The 22,140-nt window shown below is 36.7% G+C and overlaps 1 protein-coding gene across 4 annotated transcripts in view; it reads left to right on the forward strand.

Annotated features, from left to right (window-relative positions):
- Positions 1-19,779, forward strand: part of BBS5 (Bardet-Biedl syndrome 5) — a 33,836-nt gene extending 14,057 nt beyond the window's left edge. For 2 of the 4 annotated variants that reach the window (XM_008138598.3, XM_028141055.2), the window contains 6 exons: positions 8,473-8,568; positions 12,183-12,245; positions 13,979-14,113; positions 18,128-18,211; positions 19,193-19,216; positions 19,370-19,779. In XM_008138598.3, the coding sequence (XP_008136820.1) occupies positions 8,473-8,568; positions 12,183-12,245; positions 13,979-14,113; positions 18,128-18,211; positions 19,193-19,216; positions 19,370-19,471 (504 nt within the window). In that variant the 3' untranslated portion in view covers positions 19,472-19,779. The remainder of the gene's footprint in view (positions 1-8,472; positions 8,569-12,182; positions 12,246-13,978; positions 14,114-18,127; positions 18,212-19,192; positions 19,217-19,369) is intronic. The other 2 variants (XM_008138599.3, XM_028141056.2) reach the window with 2 other exon arrangements.
- The last annotated feature ends 2,361 nt before the right edge of the window (positions 19,780-22,140 follow it).

The following is a 22,140-nucleotide window of genomic DNA, read 5'->3' on the forward strand; positions in this document are numbered from 1 at the left end:
GAAACTCTTCACTGCACCACGGAAAGAGAGAGAAATCTATATAACCAGACATCCGGAGAAGAGAGACCATGAGGAGACAAAGAAACAGCCCCCACAGGAAAGAGAAGCAGGCATCACCAGAAAAGGAAGTAAACGATTTAGAGGCAAACAACCTATCAGAGAAAGAATTCAGAGAAATGGTCATAAAGTGGCTGAAAAGGATGGAAGACAAATTCGACAATATGAGTAAGAACCAAGAAGAAATGAAGAAGAACCAAGAAGAAATGAAAAATGACATCGCTGCTGTAAAGAACTCAATAGAAAGTATCAAGAGTAGACTAGATGAAGCAGAGGACCGCATAAGTGAGCTAGAAGACAAGATGGAAAAAAATACCCAATTACAACAGCTTCTAGAAACAAAAATTAGAAAGATTGAGGAGAGCGTAAGGGAACTTCGGGACAATACAAAACAAAACAACATCAGGATAATAGGGGTGCCAGAAGGAAAGGAAACTGAGCAAGGAATAGAAAACCTGTTTGAAGAAATAATAACAGAAAACTTCCCTGATATAGGGAAGAAAAAACCCACACAAATCCAAGAAGCTCACAGAGTTCCAAGCAAAATGAACCCCAAAAGACCGACGCCAAGGCACTTTATAGTTAAGTTGGCAAACACCAACGACAAAGTAAGAATCTTACAAGCGGCCAGAGAGAGACAGACAGTTACATACAAAGGAACCCCCATCAGACTAGCAACTGATTTCTCAACAGAAACTCATCAGGCCAGAAGGGAATGGAATGAAATATACCAAGTCATGCAAAGGAAGGGTCTAAATCCAAGAATACTGTACCCAGCAAGGCTATCAATCAAAATTGAAGGTGAAATCAGGAGCTTCACAGACAAAAAAGGACTAAGGGAGTTTATCACCACCAAACCAGCAATGAAAGAAATGCTAAAGGGTCTGCTGTAAAAAAAAAAAAGAAAGAAAGAAAGAAATAGGAAGCAAAGAAGGTACACAGGGGTATAGAATAAAAATGGCGTCAAATAAGTACCTATCAATAATAACTTTAAATGTAAATGGATTGAATGCCCCAATCAAAAGACACAGGGTAACAGACTGGATAAGAAAACAAAACCCAGATATCTGCTGTCTACAGGAAACCCACCTCAAAAAAAAGGATGCATACAGACTGAGAGTAAAGGGATGGAAAAAGGTTTTCCAGGCAAATGGAAATGAAAAAAAAGCTGGGGTTGCAATACTTATATCTGACAAATTAGACCTCAAAGTGAAGGACATAACAAGAGATAATGAAGGCCACTTCATAATACTAAAGGGAGAAATCCAACAAGAAGAAATAACTCTGGTAAACATATATGCACCCAATACAGGAGCACCAAGATACATTAAAAAACTCCTGGAAGATATCAAAGGAGAGATTGACAGTAATACAATCATAGTAGGAGACTTCAATACCCCACTATCACCATTGGACAAATCCTCTAAACAAAAAATCAGCAAAGAAACATCAATCCTAAATGACTCACTAGAACAGATGGAATTAATCGACATCTTCAGAACATTTCACCCTAAAGCCACAGAATATACATTCTTCTCAAGTGCACATGGGTCATTTTCAAAGATAGACCATATGTTAGGACATAGGCAAAGTCTCTCCAAATTCAAGAAGATAGAAATCATATCAAGTATCTTCTCAGATCACAGTGGCATAAAACTGGAAATCAACTACAATAAAAACAATCCAAAGAAATCAAACACTTGGAGACTAAACAGCATGCTATTAAACCATGACTGGGTTACCAAAGACATCAAGGAAGAAATAAAAAACATCATGGCAACAAACGACAATGAAAACACAACAATCCAAAATCTATGGGACACAGCGAAAGCAGTCCTGAGAGGGAAGTTCATAGCTCTACAAGCCTACTGCAAAAAACAAGAAACAATGGTAATAAATTACCTAACCCAACAACTCAAAGAGTTAGAGAGAGAGCAACAAGATAAGCCCAGTGTAAGCAGAAGGAAAGAAATAATAAAGATCAGAGCGGAGATAAACGACATAGAGACCAAAGAAACAATACAAAAGATCAACAAAACCAAGAGCTGGTTCTTTGAAAGGATAAACAAGATTGATGGACCTCTAGCCAGGCTCACCAAGAAGCAAAGAGAGAGGACCCAAATAAACAAAATCAGAAATGAAAGAGGTGAAATAACAACAGATCCCGACGAAATACAAAGGATTGTTACAAAATACTACGAACAACTCTATTCCAACAAACTGGACAACCTAGAGGAAATCGACATATTCCTAGAAAAATACAACCTTCCAAAACTCAATCAGGAAGATTCTAAACAGCTCAACATGCCAGTAACTATGGAAGAAATTGAAGCAGTCATCAAAAAGCTTCCGGCAAACAAAAGCCCGGGGCCAGATGGCTTCACAGGAGAGTTTTATCAAACTTTCAAGGAAGAACTAAAACCTATCCTCCTCAGACTATTCCAAAAAATTCAAGAGGAAGGAACACTTCCAGACTCCTTCTATGAAGCCAGCATCACCCTAATACCAAAACCAGATAAAGACAACTCAATGAAAGAGAATTACAGGCCAATATCCCTCATGAACATTGATGCCAAAATCCTCAACAAAATTCTAGCAAATCGGCTCCAGCAGTACATCAGAAAGATCATACACCATAACCAAGTAGGATTTATTCCAGGAATGCAAGGATGGTACAATATCCGCAAATCAATAAACGTGATACATCACATAAACAAATTGAGAGATAAAAATCACATAGTCATATCAATAGATGCAGAAAAAGCATTTGACAAAATCCAACACCCTTTCTTGATAAAAACTCTCAACAAGGTGGGAATAGAAGGCTCATACCTCAACATAATAAAAGCTATTTATGATAAACCCACAGCAAACATCATACTCAATGGGCAAAAACTAAAACCATTTCCCCTAAGAACAGGAACAAGACAGGGATGCCCACTCTCACCACTCCTGTTTGACATAGTACTGGAAGTATTAGCTATCGCAATTAGGCAAGAAGAAGAAATAAGAGGCATCCAAATTGGAAAAGAAGAAGTGAAGCTGTCCTTATTTGCAGATGACATGATATTGTACATAAAAAACCCAAAAGATTCCATCAAAAAACTAATAGACTTAATAAATGAATTCGGCAATGTAGCGGGATACAAAATTAACGCCAAGAAATCAATGGCTTTTCTATACACCAATAATGAACTTACAGAAAGAGAGACTAAAAAACAATCCCATTTACCATCGCACCAAAAAAAATAAGATACCTAGGAATAAACTTAACTAAGGAGGTAAAAGACCTATACGCAGAAAACTACAGGACACTGAAAAAAGAGATAGAGGAAGACGTAAACAGATGGAAGAACATACCATGTTCCTGGATTGGTAGAATCAACATCATTAAAATGTCCATACTACCCAAAGCAATCTACAGATTCAATGCACTCCCCATCAAAATACCAACAGCATATTTCACAGACCTAGAAAGAACTCTCCAAAAATTCATCTGGAATAAAAAAAGACCCCGACTAGCCTCAGCAATCCTCAGAAAGAAGAATAAAGTAGGTGGGATCTCAAAACCAGATTTCAAGCTGTATTACAAAGCCACTGTTCTCAAAACAGCCTGGTACTGGCACAAGAACAGACATATTGATCAATGGAACAGAATAGAGAACCCAGATATCGACCCAAACCACTATGCTCAATTAATATTTGACAAAGGAGGCAAGAACATACAATGGAGTCAAGACAGTCTCTTCAATAAATGGTGTTGGGAAAACTGGACAGATACATGCAAAAAAATGAAACTAGATCACCAACTTACACCATACACAAAAATAAACTCAAAATGGATACAGGACTTAAACATAAGACGGGAAACCATAAAAATACTAGAGGAATCCACAGGCAACAAAATCTCAGACATATGCCACAAGAACTTCTTCACTGACACTGCCCCTAGGGCAATGGAAGCTAAAGAGAAAATTAACAAATGGGACTACATCAAAATAAAAAGCTTTTTTACAGCAAAAGAAACCATCAACAAAACAACAAGAAAGCCCACTGCATGGGAAAACATATTTGCAAATGCTATCACTGATAAAGGTTTAATCTCCAACATCTACAGGCAGCTTATGCAACTTAATAAGAGGAAGATAAATGATCCAATAAAAAAATGGGCAACAGACCTAAACAGAATATTTTCAAAAGAAGACAGAAGAAAGGCCAACAGACACATGAAAACATGTTCAAAGTCACTTATTATCCGAGAGATGCAAATCAAAACAACAATGAGGTACCATCTCACACCTGTCAGAATGGCTATCATCAACAAATCAACAAACAACAAGTGTTGGCGAGGATGCGGAGAAAAAGGAACCCTTGTGCACTGCTGGTGGGAATGCAGACTGGTGCAGCCACTGTGGAGAACAGTATGGAGTTTCCTCAAAAAACTGAAAATGGAACTCCCATTTGACCCGGTAATCCCACTCCTGGGAATATATCCGAAGAAACTAGAAACACCAATCAGAAAGGATATATGCACCGCTATGTTCATAGCAGCACAATTTACAATAGCTAAGATTTGGAAACAGCCTAGGTGCCCATCAGCAGATGACTGGATCGGAAAACTGTGGTACATCTACACAATGGAATACTATGCTGCCATAAAAAAGAAGGAATTCTCATCATTTGCAGCAACCTGGATGGAATTGGAGAACATTATGCTAAGTGAAATAAGCCAGTCAATGAAAGAACAATACCACATGATCTCACTCATTTAGGGATAGTAAAGAACATTATAAAGTGGTGAACAAAAAGATAGATACAGAGACAGTAAAGCATCAAACAGACTTTCAAATTACAGGGGGAAAGTTTGGGAAAGGTGGGGGAGTTATGAAATCAAACGAAGGACTTGTATGCATGCATATAAGCATAAACAATGGACGCAAAACTCTGGGGGGGGAGGGCATGTGTGGGTGTGGGGTGGGGGGTAATAGTAAGATATGTACACATATAATACCTCAATAAAAATATTAAAAAAAAAAAGAAAAACTCAGGCCCTTAAGAATCAAGTGACCTCACATACCTAGTTCAGCCCAGAGCCATGATCTTCCCCCTATGCTACTACACTGCACTCCGCATCTTGATAACCTATACTAATGGAGGAGAGCTAAGGGTTGGACCATCACAGAAGTTTTTTAATCTGGTCTTAGTGGAATTAAATATATAATTCATTTGGTGACTCCTGTATCCATTATTGTAACTTTTCATTTACTCTTGAAATTATTTCTAGTTGAAACATGTAAACAACTAATAGTTGGAATAAGTAAAATTAATTTCTAGAGAAAAATTTGTCTCTTACCAAGAATAGTTTCCAGTTTATATGTGTGTTACAACCTAGATTATACTGACAACCACTGTGGTAAAGCTATAGCATTTGAATGAAGAGCATCTTGCTAAAAATAAACATTGAATCATAAACTTAAATTGTAAATAAACTTTTCTCATTTGAAAAGTTCTAGTTTTAAACTATGATAAAGGTTCTATAGGAGATATACATTCCCCACCTGACTAACTCCTTTTTATCAGAAGTCAGCAAAATTTATTCTGTAAAGGGCCTGATGGTAAATATTTTAGACTAGAGGCCCGGTGCACGGATTCATGCATAGGTGGGGTCCCTCAGCCTGGCCTGCTCCCTCTCACAATGGGGGACCCCTCGGGGGATGTAGCAGTGCTGAAGTGGCAGGCGGCCAACCCCCAGCCAGGGCCGGGCGCAGCTCTGCTGCCGCTCAACCTGGCTCCGCTGCCACAGCTGCGCTTACCAGCTGTGAGCCCAGCTTCTGGTTGAGCAGTGCTCCCACTGTGGGAGCACACTGACCACCAAGGGGCAGCTCCTACATTGAGCGTCTGCCCCCGGTGGTCAGTGTGCATCATAGCAACCGGTCATTCCAGTCGTTCGGTCATAACGGTCGCTTAGGCTTTTATATATATATAGACTAGAGGCTTGGTGCACAAAATTCATGCATGGGGGGCGGTCCCCTCAGCCCAGCCTGCACCCTCTCCAATCCAGGATCCCTCTCACAATCCAGGACTGTCGGCTCCTAACCACTCACCTGCCTGCTCACCTGACTGTCCCTAACTGCCCCCCCCTTGCCAGCTGAGTCACCCCCAACTGCCCCCCCTGCCAGCCTGGTCACCCCCTACTGCCCGCCCCCCGCCAACCTGGTCACCCCTTACTGCCCCCCCTGCCGATCTGGTCGCCCCTCACTGCTCCCACTGCCAGCCTGGTCACCCCCAACTGCCCCCTGCTGTTGGCCTGGTCGCCCCACGCAGCCTGCTGTTCAGTCGTTTGGTCATCCCTCACTAACCCCTCTGCCAACCTGGTCGCTCCATGCATCTTGCTTGTTCAGTCATTTGGTTGTCCCTCACTAACCCCCCTGCCGGCTGGGTCACCCCACGCAGCCTGCTGTTCAGTCGTTTGGTGGTCCCTCATTAACCCCCCTGCCGGCCTAGTCGCCCCACACAGCCTGCTTGTTCAGTCATATGGTCATCTCTCACCCCCCTGCTGGGCTGGTCGCCCCATGCAGCCAGTGTTCGGTCATCTGTCCGGTCGTGACGGCCCCTGGCTTTTTATATATTAGGATTTTACAGGCCATATAGTTTCTGTTCCAATTTCTCAGGCCTGCCATTATAGTGTGAAACCAGCCATAGACAACACATAAACAAGTGTATGGCTGGGTTTCAGTATGGACACTGAAGTTTGAATTTCATACAATATTCATGTGTCATAAATGTTCTTTTTGCTTTTTCCCCCAACCATTTAAAAATGCAAAAATTATTCTTAGCTTGTGGGCCATACAAAATGAGGCAGCAGGCCAGATTTGGCCTATGGACCATAATTTACCTGCCCCTGCTCTAGTTCATAGTTTAGATGTCACTTTCTGAAATACTTTTATGTGTTTCTTATTCACCCTGTACTCAATTACCACTCCATATTATTACCACTCTAAAACACAGAGCTTGTCTATACCCCTCATTAGATTGTAGGCTTTATAAGGGTAGGAGTGAAGTTACTCTATTCATAGTTAGATCCGTATCATCTAGCAGAACAGCCGGCATTTTTAATTAAGATGTTCTAAAATGATCAGATATATCATTTTATTGGAAATAGGGATGTTATTGTCAACCTAATTAATGTTTACTGAAAAAATAATAAATAAAATATGCCCTTCTATTATTTTTTAAAGTTTTTATGGTATTTTACAAGTTCTCTTTTTCTAAAATAAGATAAAACAGTGATATAAAGAGTTATTCCTGCCCTGATCGGTTTGGCTCAGTGGATAGAGCATTGGCCTGTGGACTAAAGGGTCCCAGGTTCGATTCTGGTCAAGGGCATGTACCTTGGTTGTGGGCACATTCCCAGTAGGGGGTGTACAGGAGGCAGCTGATCGATGCTTCTCTCTCATCCATGTTTCTGACTCTCCCTCTCCCTTCCTCTCTGTAAAAAAATCAATAAAATATATATATTTTTAAAAAGTTAGTCCTTGTAAAGTTAGATTTAGTATTGCTTAATGGGACTTGGGCTGGGAATAATGGTGACTAAAATATTTTGTATGATAATTTTTTGCAAGGTAAAAGTGAAGGGGGAATATATGAACTTATATATATTCTTATTAATTTCATTATAATTGGGAAATAGGTGATCTTTTTTGCTGTTTCAAACTTGGTCATTCCAGGAGAAGGCTTTTTAAGTTTTGGATTTATTAGTTAAAGTTTTATGTGCAACCTCAAAGTATAAAATAAGGAAAATTCTTCTAGTGTATGTGGTGGGGAGGAGGTGGAAATGATAGAGGCAGATAATTTTGGTGCCATGTTATTAGGTCTTGCAGATTTTTTAGGGCACTTGGCTATCATATTGGGATAATTTTGAAAGATATTGAGGGGCCCTGTAACTATAGTTTGATCTGTAGTTAGTGTGGAAGAGCCACAGTATAATCTTGTGGACTAATGAGGGTTAGCACCTGTGTTTTGTCTCTTTTTGTACCACAACTCCCTTGCCTTGACTTATCCCAGGTTTTGAATAATAGCCATAATAAGATCTAACACTTCACAATGCTTACTGTGTGCCAGACACTGGGCTTTATTTACATGGATTATTTAATCAGGTATTCATTTTACATTTCATACAATGCACCAAGAAGATATTTGCCCCTGGGTGACACAACTGGTAAGTACTGATGGTATAATGATTATCTAACTCCAGAGCCATGCTCTCAGTAATCTAATTGTACTCCATAATACCTGTACTCAGTTCTGGTATTTGCTGTTGCTCTGATTATTAGAATTATTCTTGTGTTTAGAAAATAAAGAATAAGTATTCAAACAAATTATCATTGATATATCTCTCATTACTCTCCTTTATAGGGAAATTTAGGAACCTTTTTTATTACCAATGTGAGAATTGTGTGGCATGCAAATATGAATGACAGTTTTAACGTCAGTATACCATATCTGCAAATTGTAAGTGCATGATGCATTTTGATGACCTCATTTTAATGCAGAATAATTAATTTTTGTTCAACAGTTAAGAGAACTTTGGGGATTAGATGAGTTATCTTTCTGCCTTTTTAAGTGGCAGCAGTTTAGCTGAGAGCATACTTTTAGAATGTTGATAATTTACTATTTCAACATAGAAAAGATCCAGTTGTACTTATATTCAAGGGAAACAGCACCATTACAACTTGCTATTAAGAAAGAAATATACTGATTCTAAAAGTTAGTTTTCATACAGATTAAGATGTATGTTTTTTAGATTCCATTCAAAGGGTTTTGGCTACTAAAGGTTTCTATAACCTTTCTGTGATGCAGGTATATTGATTGTTCCTGGGCATGGGTTCAACATACTAATCCATACACTTTATTTTGGCTTTCTTGCTACTTTTTGCTCAAACAAAATGGATATTTTTTTAAAATCCTCACCCAAGGATATATTTAGAGAAAGGAAGGGACAGAGAGAGGGAGAGAGAAAAACATCAATGTGGGAGAAAAACATCAATCAGTTGCCTCCCATATACACTCCGACTGAGGATTAAACCTGCAACCTTTTGGTGTATAGGATGACACTCCAACCAACTGAGCCACCCGATCAGGGCTCTGCTCAAACCATTTTTTTATTTTTTATTTTTAGAAAAGCAAGAAAGAATTTATTGACCAAAGCAAAAACACACTTAGGACAGTGAAACTAGGAAGGATATAAAAGAAGTAGCAAGAGAGCCTAGGCTGGGCTGCTTTGGCTCACTGAGAAGTCAGAGAAAAGGGAGCCTTGGAGACAGGTTCAGGGGGTTAGCCCAGGACAAGCTGCCACTGCCCATTGCTCCCCTGGTTGCAAGTCTCAGGGGTCCCTTAGAGGTTAAGGGATTCATGCCTCAGGGGAAGGGGAGGGGAGAGGGAAGGGCATGGGAGTGCTCCCTGGAGGGAGAGTGCTGTTCAAACCCTTTTAAAGACAGAATAAAATCATTCATTCTGTGAATGAACTGTTTACATTGTAGTCTGATACAGCTTTGGTGAAAGAAATCAATATGGTTTTTAATGATAATGGTTTTAGCTTAAGTTGAAGCTGTTAAAATCCAAAATAAGAAGTAACTACATCTAAGACCAATTTGTTTTGGGAAAATATAAAAGTGGTTCTTTTTACTCTGCTGTTGCTGCTATGAGAAACAAATAATAAACAATAAACTGAAGAATTTCATTTTACATACAATCTATTGCAAATTAGATGGAACATAAAAATACTTAATGAAAATCCTGTGAAGTTATTCTATGATAATTGCCTTTAATGTAGTATAAGAATAGTCTTAAGACTAAGCAGTTTCATTAATAAATATTTATGGATTAGATACAATGTATGTATATTTGGAAAATGTCATTTTTAAGAGACTTCTTGGCCTATGAGAAGGATGATTCTTTGGAAAATATTCCCAAGCCTATCTTTTGCTAAATTGTTTGATTTCTGAGTTACTTTAAAATATCTAATCATTCATTTGCCTGATATTGAGAAGCTGCTCTGTGCTAGATGCTAGAGATACAATCAGAAAAATCATGAACCAGAACTTCACAGTTCCTGCCATCAAGGAGCTTTCTGTCAGGTGGTGAAAAGCAACACATTAAACAGAAAATCATAGATACTGATAGGAAGAAAATTATTTCTGGCCATCTAACAAAATACAAGAATTTATAGTCATGGCTGGGAAGATGTGACAGAGTCCACATAGGTATTTGATAAATTGGTTCTTCTGGTGTTCATTGCTGTTTTATATTGTATTTACATGTGTTTTGGCTTGCCTAACCTAAATTCTATTATGCTGAATAATTGATGAGTAGTAACTACTAGTAACCTGTGCTTTCTGCTCTTCAAATAGGGTACTTCTTGTTCTTTAAGAATACAGTTGCCAGTATGTCTTCTGGATGAACTCAGCCAGGCCCAAACAGCTTGCAATCTGATATCATCACAGTCTGTCACTAAGGCAGTCATAGTCTAACTTCAGCTCATTTAACACCTCAGCCATTGCCCTGACCCCATTCCTATATATATCCTTGCCAGTTTCCATCTTACCGACCTATGTCACCCACAGTTCCCTGGTTAGTTTACCTACTGACAATTCAGGTGCCAGTGTTTTATGGTTCTAAACCAGGACTATGTGCACAACTGGTGGGGTGTGAAGTAGTCTAGATAGAAGGCCAGGTTTTCATAACAATTACCATTTAATCAGTCTCCCATCCCCCTCTAATCTCCTATCTCACGCCCTTCTGCCCCTCCCTCCTCTTCCCTCTCCAGGCATTTCCCTCTTCCTCTCTTTCTCCTTTCTTTCTTTTTTTTTTTTTTATATATATATTTTATTGATTTTTTAAAATATATTTTATTGATTTTTTACAGAGAGGAAGAGAGAGGGATAGAGAGTTAGAAACATCGATCAGCGGCCTCTTGCACACCCCCTACTGGGGATGTGCCCGCAACCAAGGTACATGCCCTTTACCAGAATCGAACCTGGGACCCTTGAGTCCGCAGGCTGACGCTCTATCCACTGAGCCAAACCGGTTTCGGCTATTTTATTGATTTTTTACAGAGAGGAAGGGAGAAGAATAGAGAGCTAGAAACATCAATGAGAGAGAAACACCCATCAGCTGCCTCCTGCACCCCCCCCCCCCCAACTGGGGATGTGCCTGCAACCAAGGTACATACCCCTGACTGGAATTGAACCTGGGACCCTGGAGTCCGCAGGCCGACGCTCTATCCACTGAGCCAAACGGGTTTCGGCTCTTTCTTCTTTCTTCTCTCTTTTTTCAACCTCAGGTGTCTGTCTGGAAGTGTAATATGCCATCACCCACCACAGACTACCCTTCTCTGTCTGTTGGTCTGCTGGTCATAATAGTAGATCTTCCATATTTTCTCTCTAACCCCATCCAAGTACCTTTTGTGTCACTTTCCACAGGTCCTGCCTGCCATGGTGCTTTCCCCTCTTCCCTTTTCTTAGGCCACTGATGTCACTGCTCATCATCTGCTAGGCCAGCTTCATCTTCATGTTCCGCTTACCAGTTGGTGTTAGCTACATTCGACCTATCCCAGCCTTCCTAGATGCCCAGTGATGAATGCACTTAACTTGTGGGTTTTTTTTAACAAATGGAATGGAGATTCTTCTTCTTTTTATTTTATTTTTTTAATGAAGATTCTTTAAGAAGTTAGCCACCTACGATGTAAGAAACAGAAGGCACATGTGACTTTTAAAAAACCAGCCTTAGGAGCCACAGAAGACTCTGGCTCTGCATAACTAAAAGTTTGCTAGCCTTTGGTTCAAAATATCCAGAAAGATTCTCTGACTTCTAAAGAAGTCAGAGAAATTTGTACATATTTCAGAGATGTCATCCTTATATTGCCTTATAAGTTTACAACTTATTTCAAATGTGAAAGTTTTCATTTTACTAGATCTCTGTGGGAGTATAATGAAGGAAAGAAGAATTCTTTTATTTAGACTATGAAAAGTGGTTTATTGTATGAAAGTTGAAAAAATATGCTAAAAATTCACTACTTATCAGATAATAAAAACAGCATTGTTTTTTCTTTTTCATTTTACATCTAGCGTTCAATAAAGATTAGAGATTCAAAATTTGGGTTAGCTCTTGTCATAGAAAGCTCTCAGCAGGTAAGATACTTAATATTTTTATTAATCTTCAATAGATATTTTAAACTATGTGAGTCTACTTTTAGTTTTATTTATACTGTAACCAGTTTACATCCAAGAAGAATTTTAGCTCTAACATGAAGTTATATGAAGAGTTTGAAGTCACGCAGTAATTGTCCCCATAGGAAGAATCCTGGTTATGTTTCTTTGTTGGACAAGCATACTCATTACTATCATTATGATTATCATGTTTAATGACAGAGTCAAGTCACTGTACTTTTCGTGCATTACCTCAATCTTTACACAACTCTATGATACAGTTACTATTCTTTCCCCATTTTACAGTCAAGGAAACAGGGGCCTAGAGAATTTAGGAACCTTGCCCATGTTCTCACTAGTAAATGGTAGGGCTAGGTTTCAATTCAGATCTGATTGATTCACAAGACTGTGTTTGAGAAACACAGATATATACAGATATACACACACATTTGAGACTTTATTCTCTCAAGATTATATTGTATCTAATTATAAATTGCTATGCCCCATTATACCAGATTTTTTAAGAAATACATTTAAATAAAAATTTATTATTTGTAAAATCACTCCTCTTTTCATTTCTAAGTTTAAATATGAATGTCTACTTTCCCGTAGCCTGTTGATTCAAAGCTGCCATTTATTGAGTGCTTACTGTGTTCTAGGAATGGTACAAAATGTCATTATACATTATTTTATTTAATACAACAACTTGTTAACCATTTTATGGTTAGAAAATTGAAGCTTAGAAAGAATAAAAGGCCCTAACCGGTTTGGCTCAGTGGATAGAGCATTGTCCTGCGGACTGAGGGGTCCCAGGTTCAATTCCGGTCAAAGGCATGTACCTTGGTTGCGGGCACATTCCCAGTGGGGTGTGTGCAGGAGGCAGCTGATCAATGTTTTCCTCTCGTTGATGTTTCTAGCTTTCTATCCCTCTCCCTTCCTCTCTGTAAAAAATAAATAAAATATATATTTTTTTTAAAAAAAAAAGAAAGAATAAAAGTTTCCCAGCATCATATAGCTAGTAAATTTTTTAATGATATTTTTTATTGATTTCAGAGAGGGAGAGAGAGATAGAAACATCAAGGATGAGAATCATTGATTGGCTGCCTCCTGCACGCCCCACACTGGGGATTGAGCCCGCAACCCAGGCATGTGCCCTGACCAGGAATCGAACTGTGACCTCTTGGTTCATAGATTTGACGCTCAACCACTGAGCCACACTGGCCAGGCCAACTACTAAATTTTTCATTTTTCAAGGTGATAGCCTCAGGTAGATCATCCCCTTACCTCTTTTAATATATAGTATATTCCTTTTCAAGGTCTTCACAATAAAAACTTAGTTCCCTTGGCCATCACAATCTACAGTATATCTTTAAACTTGAAATATCAGGTTTGATATTTACAGGTGAAATGATGTGATATATGGATAGGCTTTAAAATAATCCTGAGTGTGTGAGGGGAGGAAATTTGGGGGAGGGTACGGTTACAGATGGAAGGGTAAACTGGATGTAAACTGGATGATGGTTTCATGGATGCTTACTGTACTCTTTCTATTTTTGTTTATGTTTGAAGTTTTTAATAATAAAATTTTTATTTTAAAAAATCAGCTTACATATTATGCTCTGAAATAAGGACAATTAGAGCTAAAATTCATATGTATATCCTTAAATACCATTTATCTGGCTTGTTTCTTGTTTTTTCATTATTTTCCCTTGTAGAGTGGAGGATATGTTCTTGGCTTTAAAATAGATCCTGTGGAAAAACTACAAGCATCAGTTAAGGAAATCAATTCACTTCACAAAGTCTATTCTGCCAGTCCTATATTTGGAGTAGATTATGAGATGGAAGAAAAGGTAATTTGCTCACTGTGTGAAGTACAGTGTTTGCTGAATTGTTTTCACACAATCTATAAAATTCTGATATAAATACATTATATACAATTTAATTTTAAACTATGTTTAAAAGGACAACTAGACAGACTCTGCTCTGTGCTCACCACCTGTCTTCTCACAGGCTGCTTCATCATTAATTCCTGCCCTTCTCGGTGAGCATCCTATCCAGAGAAGTCTCCATATGCAGGGCTCCTTGATGTAGGCAGACTAGAATCTCTCACTCTATAAGCTTTGTTTTTATTCTACTTCAGCCTCCCATCTGAACAGGCAAACCTTACAGATACCATTTTCTTCCTCCAAGGCCCTTACAGCATAGCAACTGCAGGAGTTTGCTCCATCAGTATGGCCTGTGTCCATCCCTATTCCTCAGTTCCTGTGCAAGACCAGTTATGAAATATTTTAATTTCATAAAATTATGAAATTTTTGAATTGCCCACATGTTTGTTCTTTGTCTCCCCATGATATCTGGTTTCTCACCAGGTACATCAGTTCTCTTTTGGCTTTACTTTCAGCTCTCCAGCTAGGACCATTGTCATCTGATTTATCACTGTGTACTTACCAGCCACTGCATTAGAGATGCCTTCTCTGTGTGTTCTATCAGTACCCTCGCCAGAGGCTCTCTCACTGGTACCCTCACTGACCACTCCATCACAGGTTCCCTTGCTGTCTGTTTTATTGGGCCCTCACTGTATACTCTATTGCTGGAGTCCTTGTTATTCACTCCTTCATCAGTGTCCCTACCAGTACTCAGCATGTTGAGCCATATCACATATCACATATATTATCTATATTAATTTCTCATTTAAAATTTTATTTTAGTAATTTAATTAGATAAATAATTTTCCAAGTCAGTAAAATACACTAAGACTTGGTTGAGTATCTCAAATTTGGCATACCTAAAATGGCAGCGTTTTTCTCAAAAGCAACATCCTGCCGATTTATCTATTTATTTACTACTTATTTATTTTTAGCATTGTCAAAGTTGGCTATACTCAAAACCACGGAGTTTCCCCCCATCCTTTATTTATTTATTTATTTGTTTGTTTGTTTATTTTAGAGAGAGAGAAACATTGAGTTGTTCCACTCATTTATACATTCATTGGTTGATTCTTATCTGTGCTCTGACTGGGGATCAAACTCACAACCTTGGCATATCGGGACAACATTCTAATCAACTAAGCTACTCAGCCAGGTCTTTTCCCCATTTTCTTACTCAGTCAATTATACCAGTCTCTTCCCTGTTCCTATCTCCTCCTTTCCATACAAACCCAACTTCAATCCTAACTTCACTATTTATTTTTTATCCTAGGCAAATCTGAGTTTCAGTTTTCTCATTATAAAATAAAGATAATGCCCTGGCCAGTTTGGCTCAGAGGGAAGAACATTGGCTTGTGGACTGAAGGGTCCTGGGTTCTATTCCAGTCAAGGGCACGTACCTCAGTTGCAAGCTCAATCCCTGGCCCCGGGTGGGGCACATGGCAGGAGGCAACAGTCGATGTGCCTCTCTCTCTGTCTCTTCCTCTCCCTTCCACTCTCTCTAAAAAAAATTAATGGAAAATTAGTAAATTAATCCTTGGGTGAAGATTAACAAAAAGCAAACAAATTTTTTAATTAAAAAAATAAAATGAAGATAATCTCTCTTTAAAAGTTATTGATAGCCTAAACAACAAAAGAAGTTATTGAAAGCCCGGCAGGCATGGCTCAGTGGTTGAGTATCTATCAACCTGTGAACCAGGAGGTCACAGTTCAACTCAATCCCTAGTATGGGGCCAGCATGAGGCAGCAGATCAATGATTCTCTCATCATTAATGTTTCTCTCTCTCTCCCTCTCCCTTCCTCACTGAAATCAATAAAAATATATATACTTTTTAAAGTTATTGATAAAAATGTTATTGATCATATCCATAAAATGCTTGGCACCTGCAAGACACTTGGCTTGTTAGTTCTACCCATTATTTCTCTCTTTCCCCCTTCTTTGGCCCCAGTACATACAATAGCCTACCATAATAGCTCACTCTGTCACATCATATAAATCCCTCCTCCAACAGCCACCTCTCCAGGGAGGTCTTCCCTGACTATCCATCTAAAATGGCAACTCCACCCTAGCCGGTTTGGCTCAATGGATCAAAGGTCTCAGATTCTATTCCAGTCAAGGGCACATAACTTGGTTGCAGACTCCTCCCCAGCCTGGGCCTTGATCAGGGCTCGTGCAGGGGGCAACCAATTGATGTGTTTCTCGAACATCGATGTTTCTTTCTCTCTTTCTTCCACTCTCCCTAAAAACCAATGGAAAAAATATCCTTGGGTGAGGATTAACATTAAATAAATAAAAAATAAGCAAACAAATAAATAAAATGGCAACTCCCATCACATTTTTGTCCCTCATTCTGCTTACTTGCTTTATTTTTGGTAACACTAATCAGTCTCTTCTGCTATAAATAAACTCCATGAAGTCAAGATTTTTATCTGTTTTCTTTAACCATTATATCTCCAAAAGTCTCAACTGGTACATAACAGATTCTTAGTGAATATTCATAGTTGTTGAACACATGTTTGCCATTCACTGCTCTAAGAACTTTATATGCAACATCTCATTTAATCCTCTCAACAATACTATGAAGTATATTATCATCTTCATCCACAGTTAAGGAGACCTTAGATAGGTTAAATTACTTGTAACAATCACACAGCTCTGAACATACTTGAAACACTGAGGCTAACCTCAGAATATGAATCAGTTCACTCTCTTGTCAAGCAATACCCTCTACCCTCAGCCCTCCCCCACCAATTACCTATCAATAAAGTTCACATTTTTTGAGCTGATATTAAAGAATTTCAGTAGACTTCAGCCTACCTTTCTCACCTTATCTGCACAGCCACAGCGTCTGGTTGTACATGCACACTGTTCAACTCTAGAGAACATTGTTCACATGAACTTGAGTGTGACTGATGCTCCCTAGTGTTGTTTAATACTAGAGCCCTACTTAGTTCCTTCTGTCTCATGGAACTCTCATATTCTGACCATACTAGGTTATTCATCATTCTCCAGCCACATCCTGTGATTTTTCACCTTTGCTGATGCTGACCCCCTCTGCCAGAAACACCCTTTCCCCTAATCCTCCCTATGAATATCATCCTCATCCTAAAAGCCCTAGATCAAGACCTTTACGTCATGAAAATTTCTGGGATTCACAATTCAGAAGTTGTGCTTTCTCCAAACTCTTTGATTATAATAAATACTGCTTTTGTTACAGCTACTTTCGTATGTTAAACCAATGATATTAGTAACATTTTACCATTTTCAGCTAATAAAAATGGCAATTTCAGATGGTTCAACCTAATAATTAGTTATTTGTAATTATGTTTTATCCTTTGCCGCACCTCCCACTAGATTACAGACCTTTCTTGGTTAAGGTCAGGGACTTTAAACCCTTGGTAGCACTAGTATAGTACCTAATATACCAAGGATACTCAAGTATTTGAAAAGCAAGTTCATAAGTATGAGTATTATATTATGTTTTACCTTTTAGAATACTCCCTACAAAGCTTAGTTCTTTTACTTTTCACAGGTTCTACTTAAATGATTATTTGGGGGAAAACTTTGTTTTGTTTAACTGTATGAAAGAAAATCAGATAAAGTTCAATGAGAGTTTTTTCTTGTAGAATATCTGTAAGTATTATTTTAGAATTCTATCTGTAAGATTTCTTTTAGAATATCATATTGAGGATGTGTAAATTTGTCATTTTAATTCTTTTGATGATATCAATTTCAGATTTAAAAGCTTAGGTTTAACTGACTCATTTTATTACCCAAGTTAGTTTTAATAGAATATGTTATACAATGAATTTTATAAGACTTGAATAGTTTACAATTGTGTTATCCTTTTACAAATTTATAATTCTCAGCAAATTTTACTAAAATTATTTGTTTAATTAACATTGTCTCTTTAATGCATTTTAACATCTGATTTTCAGCCACAGCCTCTTGAAGCTCTGACAGTTGAACAAATTCAAGATGATGTAGAAATAGACTCTGATGATCACCCAGATGCTTTTGTGGTGAGCATCACAAAGGAGGTCACTCAATTTCTTGTGATTCTGAGTCACGTTTTATTAAATTATAGATTAAGTATGTAAATACCATTGAACTTGAGACTTTTGAGAGTATTTTAAACATGAGTTGGAGTGTAATTTTTTTTTAAGTTAGGGATTTTATGTGTGTGTGAAAATATTTTTTAATTACCAAACTGGGAAATAGTTTGAGAACACAATTATTCAGATTTCAGATATGTGAAAAGTTTTCCATACTAATAGAAAATGCTAAATATAGTTAATTAAATTAATACCTGTACTTTCTATTTATAGGTATTACCTTCAATTTATAGGTATTTTATCTTAAAATGAATATCCATTTTAACAATAAACTTTCCTGTTTCTAAATTTGTATTATGTAATTAATAGTCAAAATAATAATAATGCTTACTTTATATTGTGGTCTAAGAATCTGACCAGAATACCTCTCTGAGAACATATATTTCTAAACAAAAATGTGAAATTAGGATAAAATATTTAATTATAAACTTCTACTATTATCTTAAACTCTATGAATTTGCTGACTGATTGCTTTGTTTTGTTTTGCCAGCATCTTCTTGTAAACAAAAAGTAGGGATGATATTTCATTACCCTCTAAGTCATACTTTTTATCTTTTAACAATGCTAATTACACATGAATAACAAAGCACAATTTTTAGAGCTTAAAGCACAACTCTTGAAGATCTTAATAATGATGGACAGAAAAAGCAAATTCTGCTACCAGCATTGTAGATAATTAAGAAAATTATTAGACACATAGTAACAGAATATAAAATACTGCTTTTGTTACAGCTACTTTCGTATGTTAAACCAATGATGTTTTTCTGAATATAATATAAAATATATTGTCACAGAATTGTTCTGTAAATTAATTACCTGTTCCTTAGCTCACTGACCTATTATAATATTATGTCACATATGTAAAATATAATTTTCTTTATCTTATAGGCTTATTGTGCTGATGGCAATAAGGTAAGGATATTTTACCTATAGCATATGAAAAAAATACTTTCTATTTTCCAACATTTAGTATTCACAAACTTATGTGAAACCTATTTTTTGTTTTTTTTCCTCTTCCATGCCTACCTTCTCTATTCCCATCTCATCCTCTTATCTCTCAAAAAGCAACAAGATCGTGAACCTGTATTTTCAGAAGAACTGGGGCTTGCAATAGAGAAATTGAAGGATGGATTCACCCTACAGGGACTTTGGGAAGTAATGAGTTGATCTTGAGTTGAGCTGGATTTTTATTTAAAGATATCTCAAGATTAAAGATACTAGTTGTATTCTATAAGGCATGGAATCGTTTTTACATTTACAGAAAAAGCTTTTAAGAAAGAGTTTTTTAACGATTGAAGAAAATTTCATTTAGGCTTTAACTATCAGTTTTTTAAAAAATTATATTTGAAACTGTAATCAAAATGTATCTGGTTTGTAAATATGTCTATTTTGTTCCTAATACTTGTTAACTATTAGTCTGTAGATATTAAATGAATGTATCACATTGTGTTTAATAAAAACTTTATGCAGCACCACTTAATGTTTTGAAAGTATTATTTAAAAGAATAAGACTATTCTTATAAAGTAATCAAATTACAACTGTTAACTATAAAAATCTGCTTTAAATATATTATTTAAATATAATGTAAGCCAACTCTAATATAAATTACAACCCTTAAACTTGTCATTTTTAAGTGATTATTTCTATAAAAATTATAGCTAACTCTGGAATATATCAACCCCCATGTAAAGTTTTGAGCAGTTTTATAAATTCAATATAGTTTTGGCAAGAATACATTTTATTTTGTAAGTAATTTTAAATAACTTATAAATAAATAGTTCATTTATTGACTTCATCCTTGTTTGTATTAATTGAAATTTCTTTGAAGTTTTCAAAAATCAGTTTTCTGATTTCTTGGTTAGGTAAGATGTGGTGACATCTCTGGCCTCAGTGCTTTTGGCCACTGCTTTGTATAAAGAAGCGTCATAAGGAACCTTTGTCAAATCATTGAAATTAACCAAAGAAACCCTCTTTCTCTAGAGGGAACAGAATAAGCGTGTAAAAACATTTAAGATAAGGTTCAACCAAGAGTTGACTTGCGTCTAATAAAAAACAATGAATAAAATCTATCAAATACTTTATTTAAATAGGAAAGGATTTCTACATTTTATGGGGTGGGGTTATATGATAACCTATATTAAGGGAAAAAATGGTTGTTGGAAAAATGTATAAGGTCACCAAATGCTACCAGGAATATTGTTTAAATAGTTTTTCAAGCAAAAGTGACTATAAAATTATCAGCTAGTAAGGAATAATCTCAAATATCATATCATGGTGTTTGTATCTGACTCAATCTTTTCAAATGTTAGGTGGTACGTGTAGAGAGAAATGAGTCATTTATTGTTTAAATAAGGGAGCAGCTGTTAGTTTTTCCTAGTGTGTTAAAACCTTAGTGGCATCTATAAATGGAAAAAGAGTCAATGAGCTCTTCTTTCAGCTGTTGTTTTAGCAGCTGACAGTACCACTGACTTCACTATGATGTAAATAAGAGAAAAAACCTTTACTCATGGATAGAGATCTTGAAGTTTAAAAATACGTAATTCTCTGATCTGAAGGCATTCATTCATTCAACAAATATTTTTGGAGCACCCACAAGGCCCTGGAAGCAATAGCATTGAACAAAACAACACACAGACACACACACCCCCCCAAAAAAAAAAAATCCCTCTCTTCATGGAGCTTATGTTCTTTTGAGCATGTTTAAGAATACCAAGAAGTGGTACATATATGCAATGGAATATGAAAAAAAATCTGCAAGAGGGTGTATTGTGCTAGTGAAATAAGTCAGACAGAGAAAGTCAAATGTCAGATTATTTCACTTAAATCTAAAAAAAACAAAATAAAAAAGCAGAACAGAAACAGACTCATAGATAGAGAACATTTTGATGATTGGCAGATGGGAGGGGAGTTGGGAGGATGAGTGAAAAAGGTGAAAGGATTAGGAAATACAAATTGGTAGTTACAGAATAGTCATGGGGATGTCAAGTACAGCATAGGGAATATAGTCAATAATGTAATAATTATAGTGTCAGACAGGTACTAGATTTATCAGAGTGATCACTTTGTAAGTTATATAAATGTCTAATCACAGGGTTGTACACCTGATATTAATATAATATTCTACATCAATTGTAATTGAAAAATAAAATATTATTTAAAGAGAAAAAATACTAATCATTGATATTACAGTATTTCTACAACCCCACTGAGTTCAGAAAATGTGACAATATAATTTTGTAATATTTCATAAGTATATGATGCTCTCTGTTTATAAAGAAAAGATCAATTTTCTTTCAAATCATGCTTTCTGCATTCCATAATTAATATGGTGTTCTATTATAATAAACTTAAATTATGGTTCCACTTATACATTCTTTTTTTTTTTTCTTTTCCATGTATTAGACCAGTTTTCCAAATTATACAGGTGATGTAGCACTTCATCCTGATTTTGCTATGTTCTGTTGATAACATTGTTCTCATGGGGTTACATCTGTTCTTAACTTTTTCTTTAATGAAAGATCACCTTAAACACTTTACATCATAGAATATCTTTAGTGATCAAATTGTTTGTGTGTGGGTTTATTTCCCCAGTATTGACTTTAAACTATTTCTTTTTCTTTTGGGTCTTGATGATAGCTTTTATTTTACTTGTTTTATTGCTATTGTTTGCCACACCAAATACTATGTAGAGTGAGGCAGGGTGTGAATAAAATAATTTTATAATTTAATTCAATACCAATTATACTTTTTTCCATTTAACAAAGATAATTTAGAATATCTTAGAAAATTTGCAGTTTCTCTTATTTCAATTATGATGAGGGTATTACTTTTAATG

This window comes from Eptesicus fuscus, chromosome 11 (assembly GCF_027574615.1).
Source record: "Eptesicus fuscus isolate TK198812 chromosome 11, DD_ASM_mEF_20220401, whole genome shotgun sequence".
Classification (NCBI taxonomy): domain Eukaryota; kingdom Metazoa; phylum Chordata; class Mammalia; order Chiroptera; family Vespertilionidae; genus Eptesicus; species Eptesicus fuscus.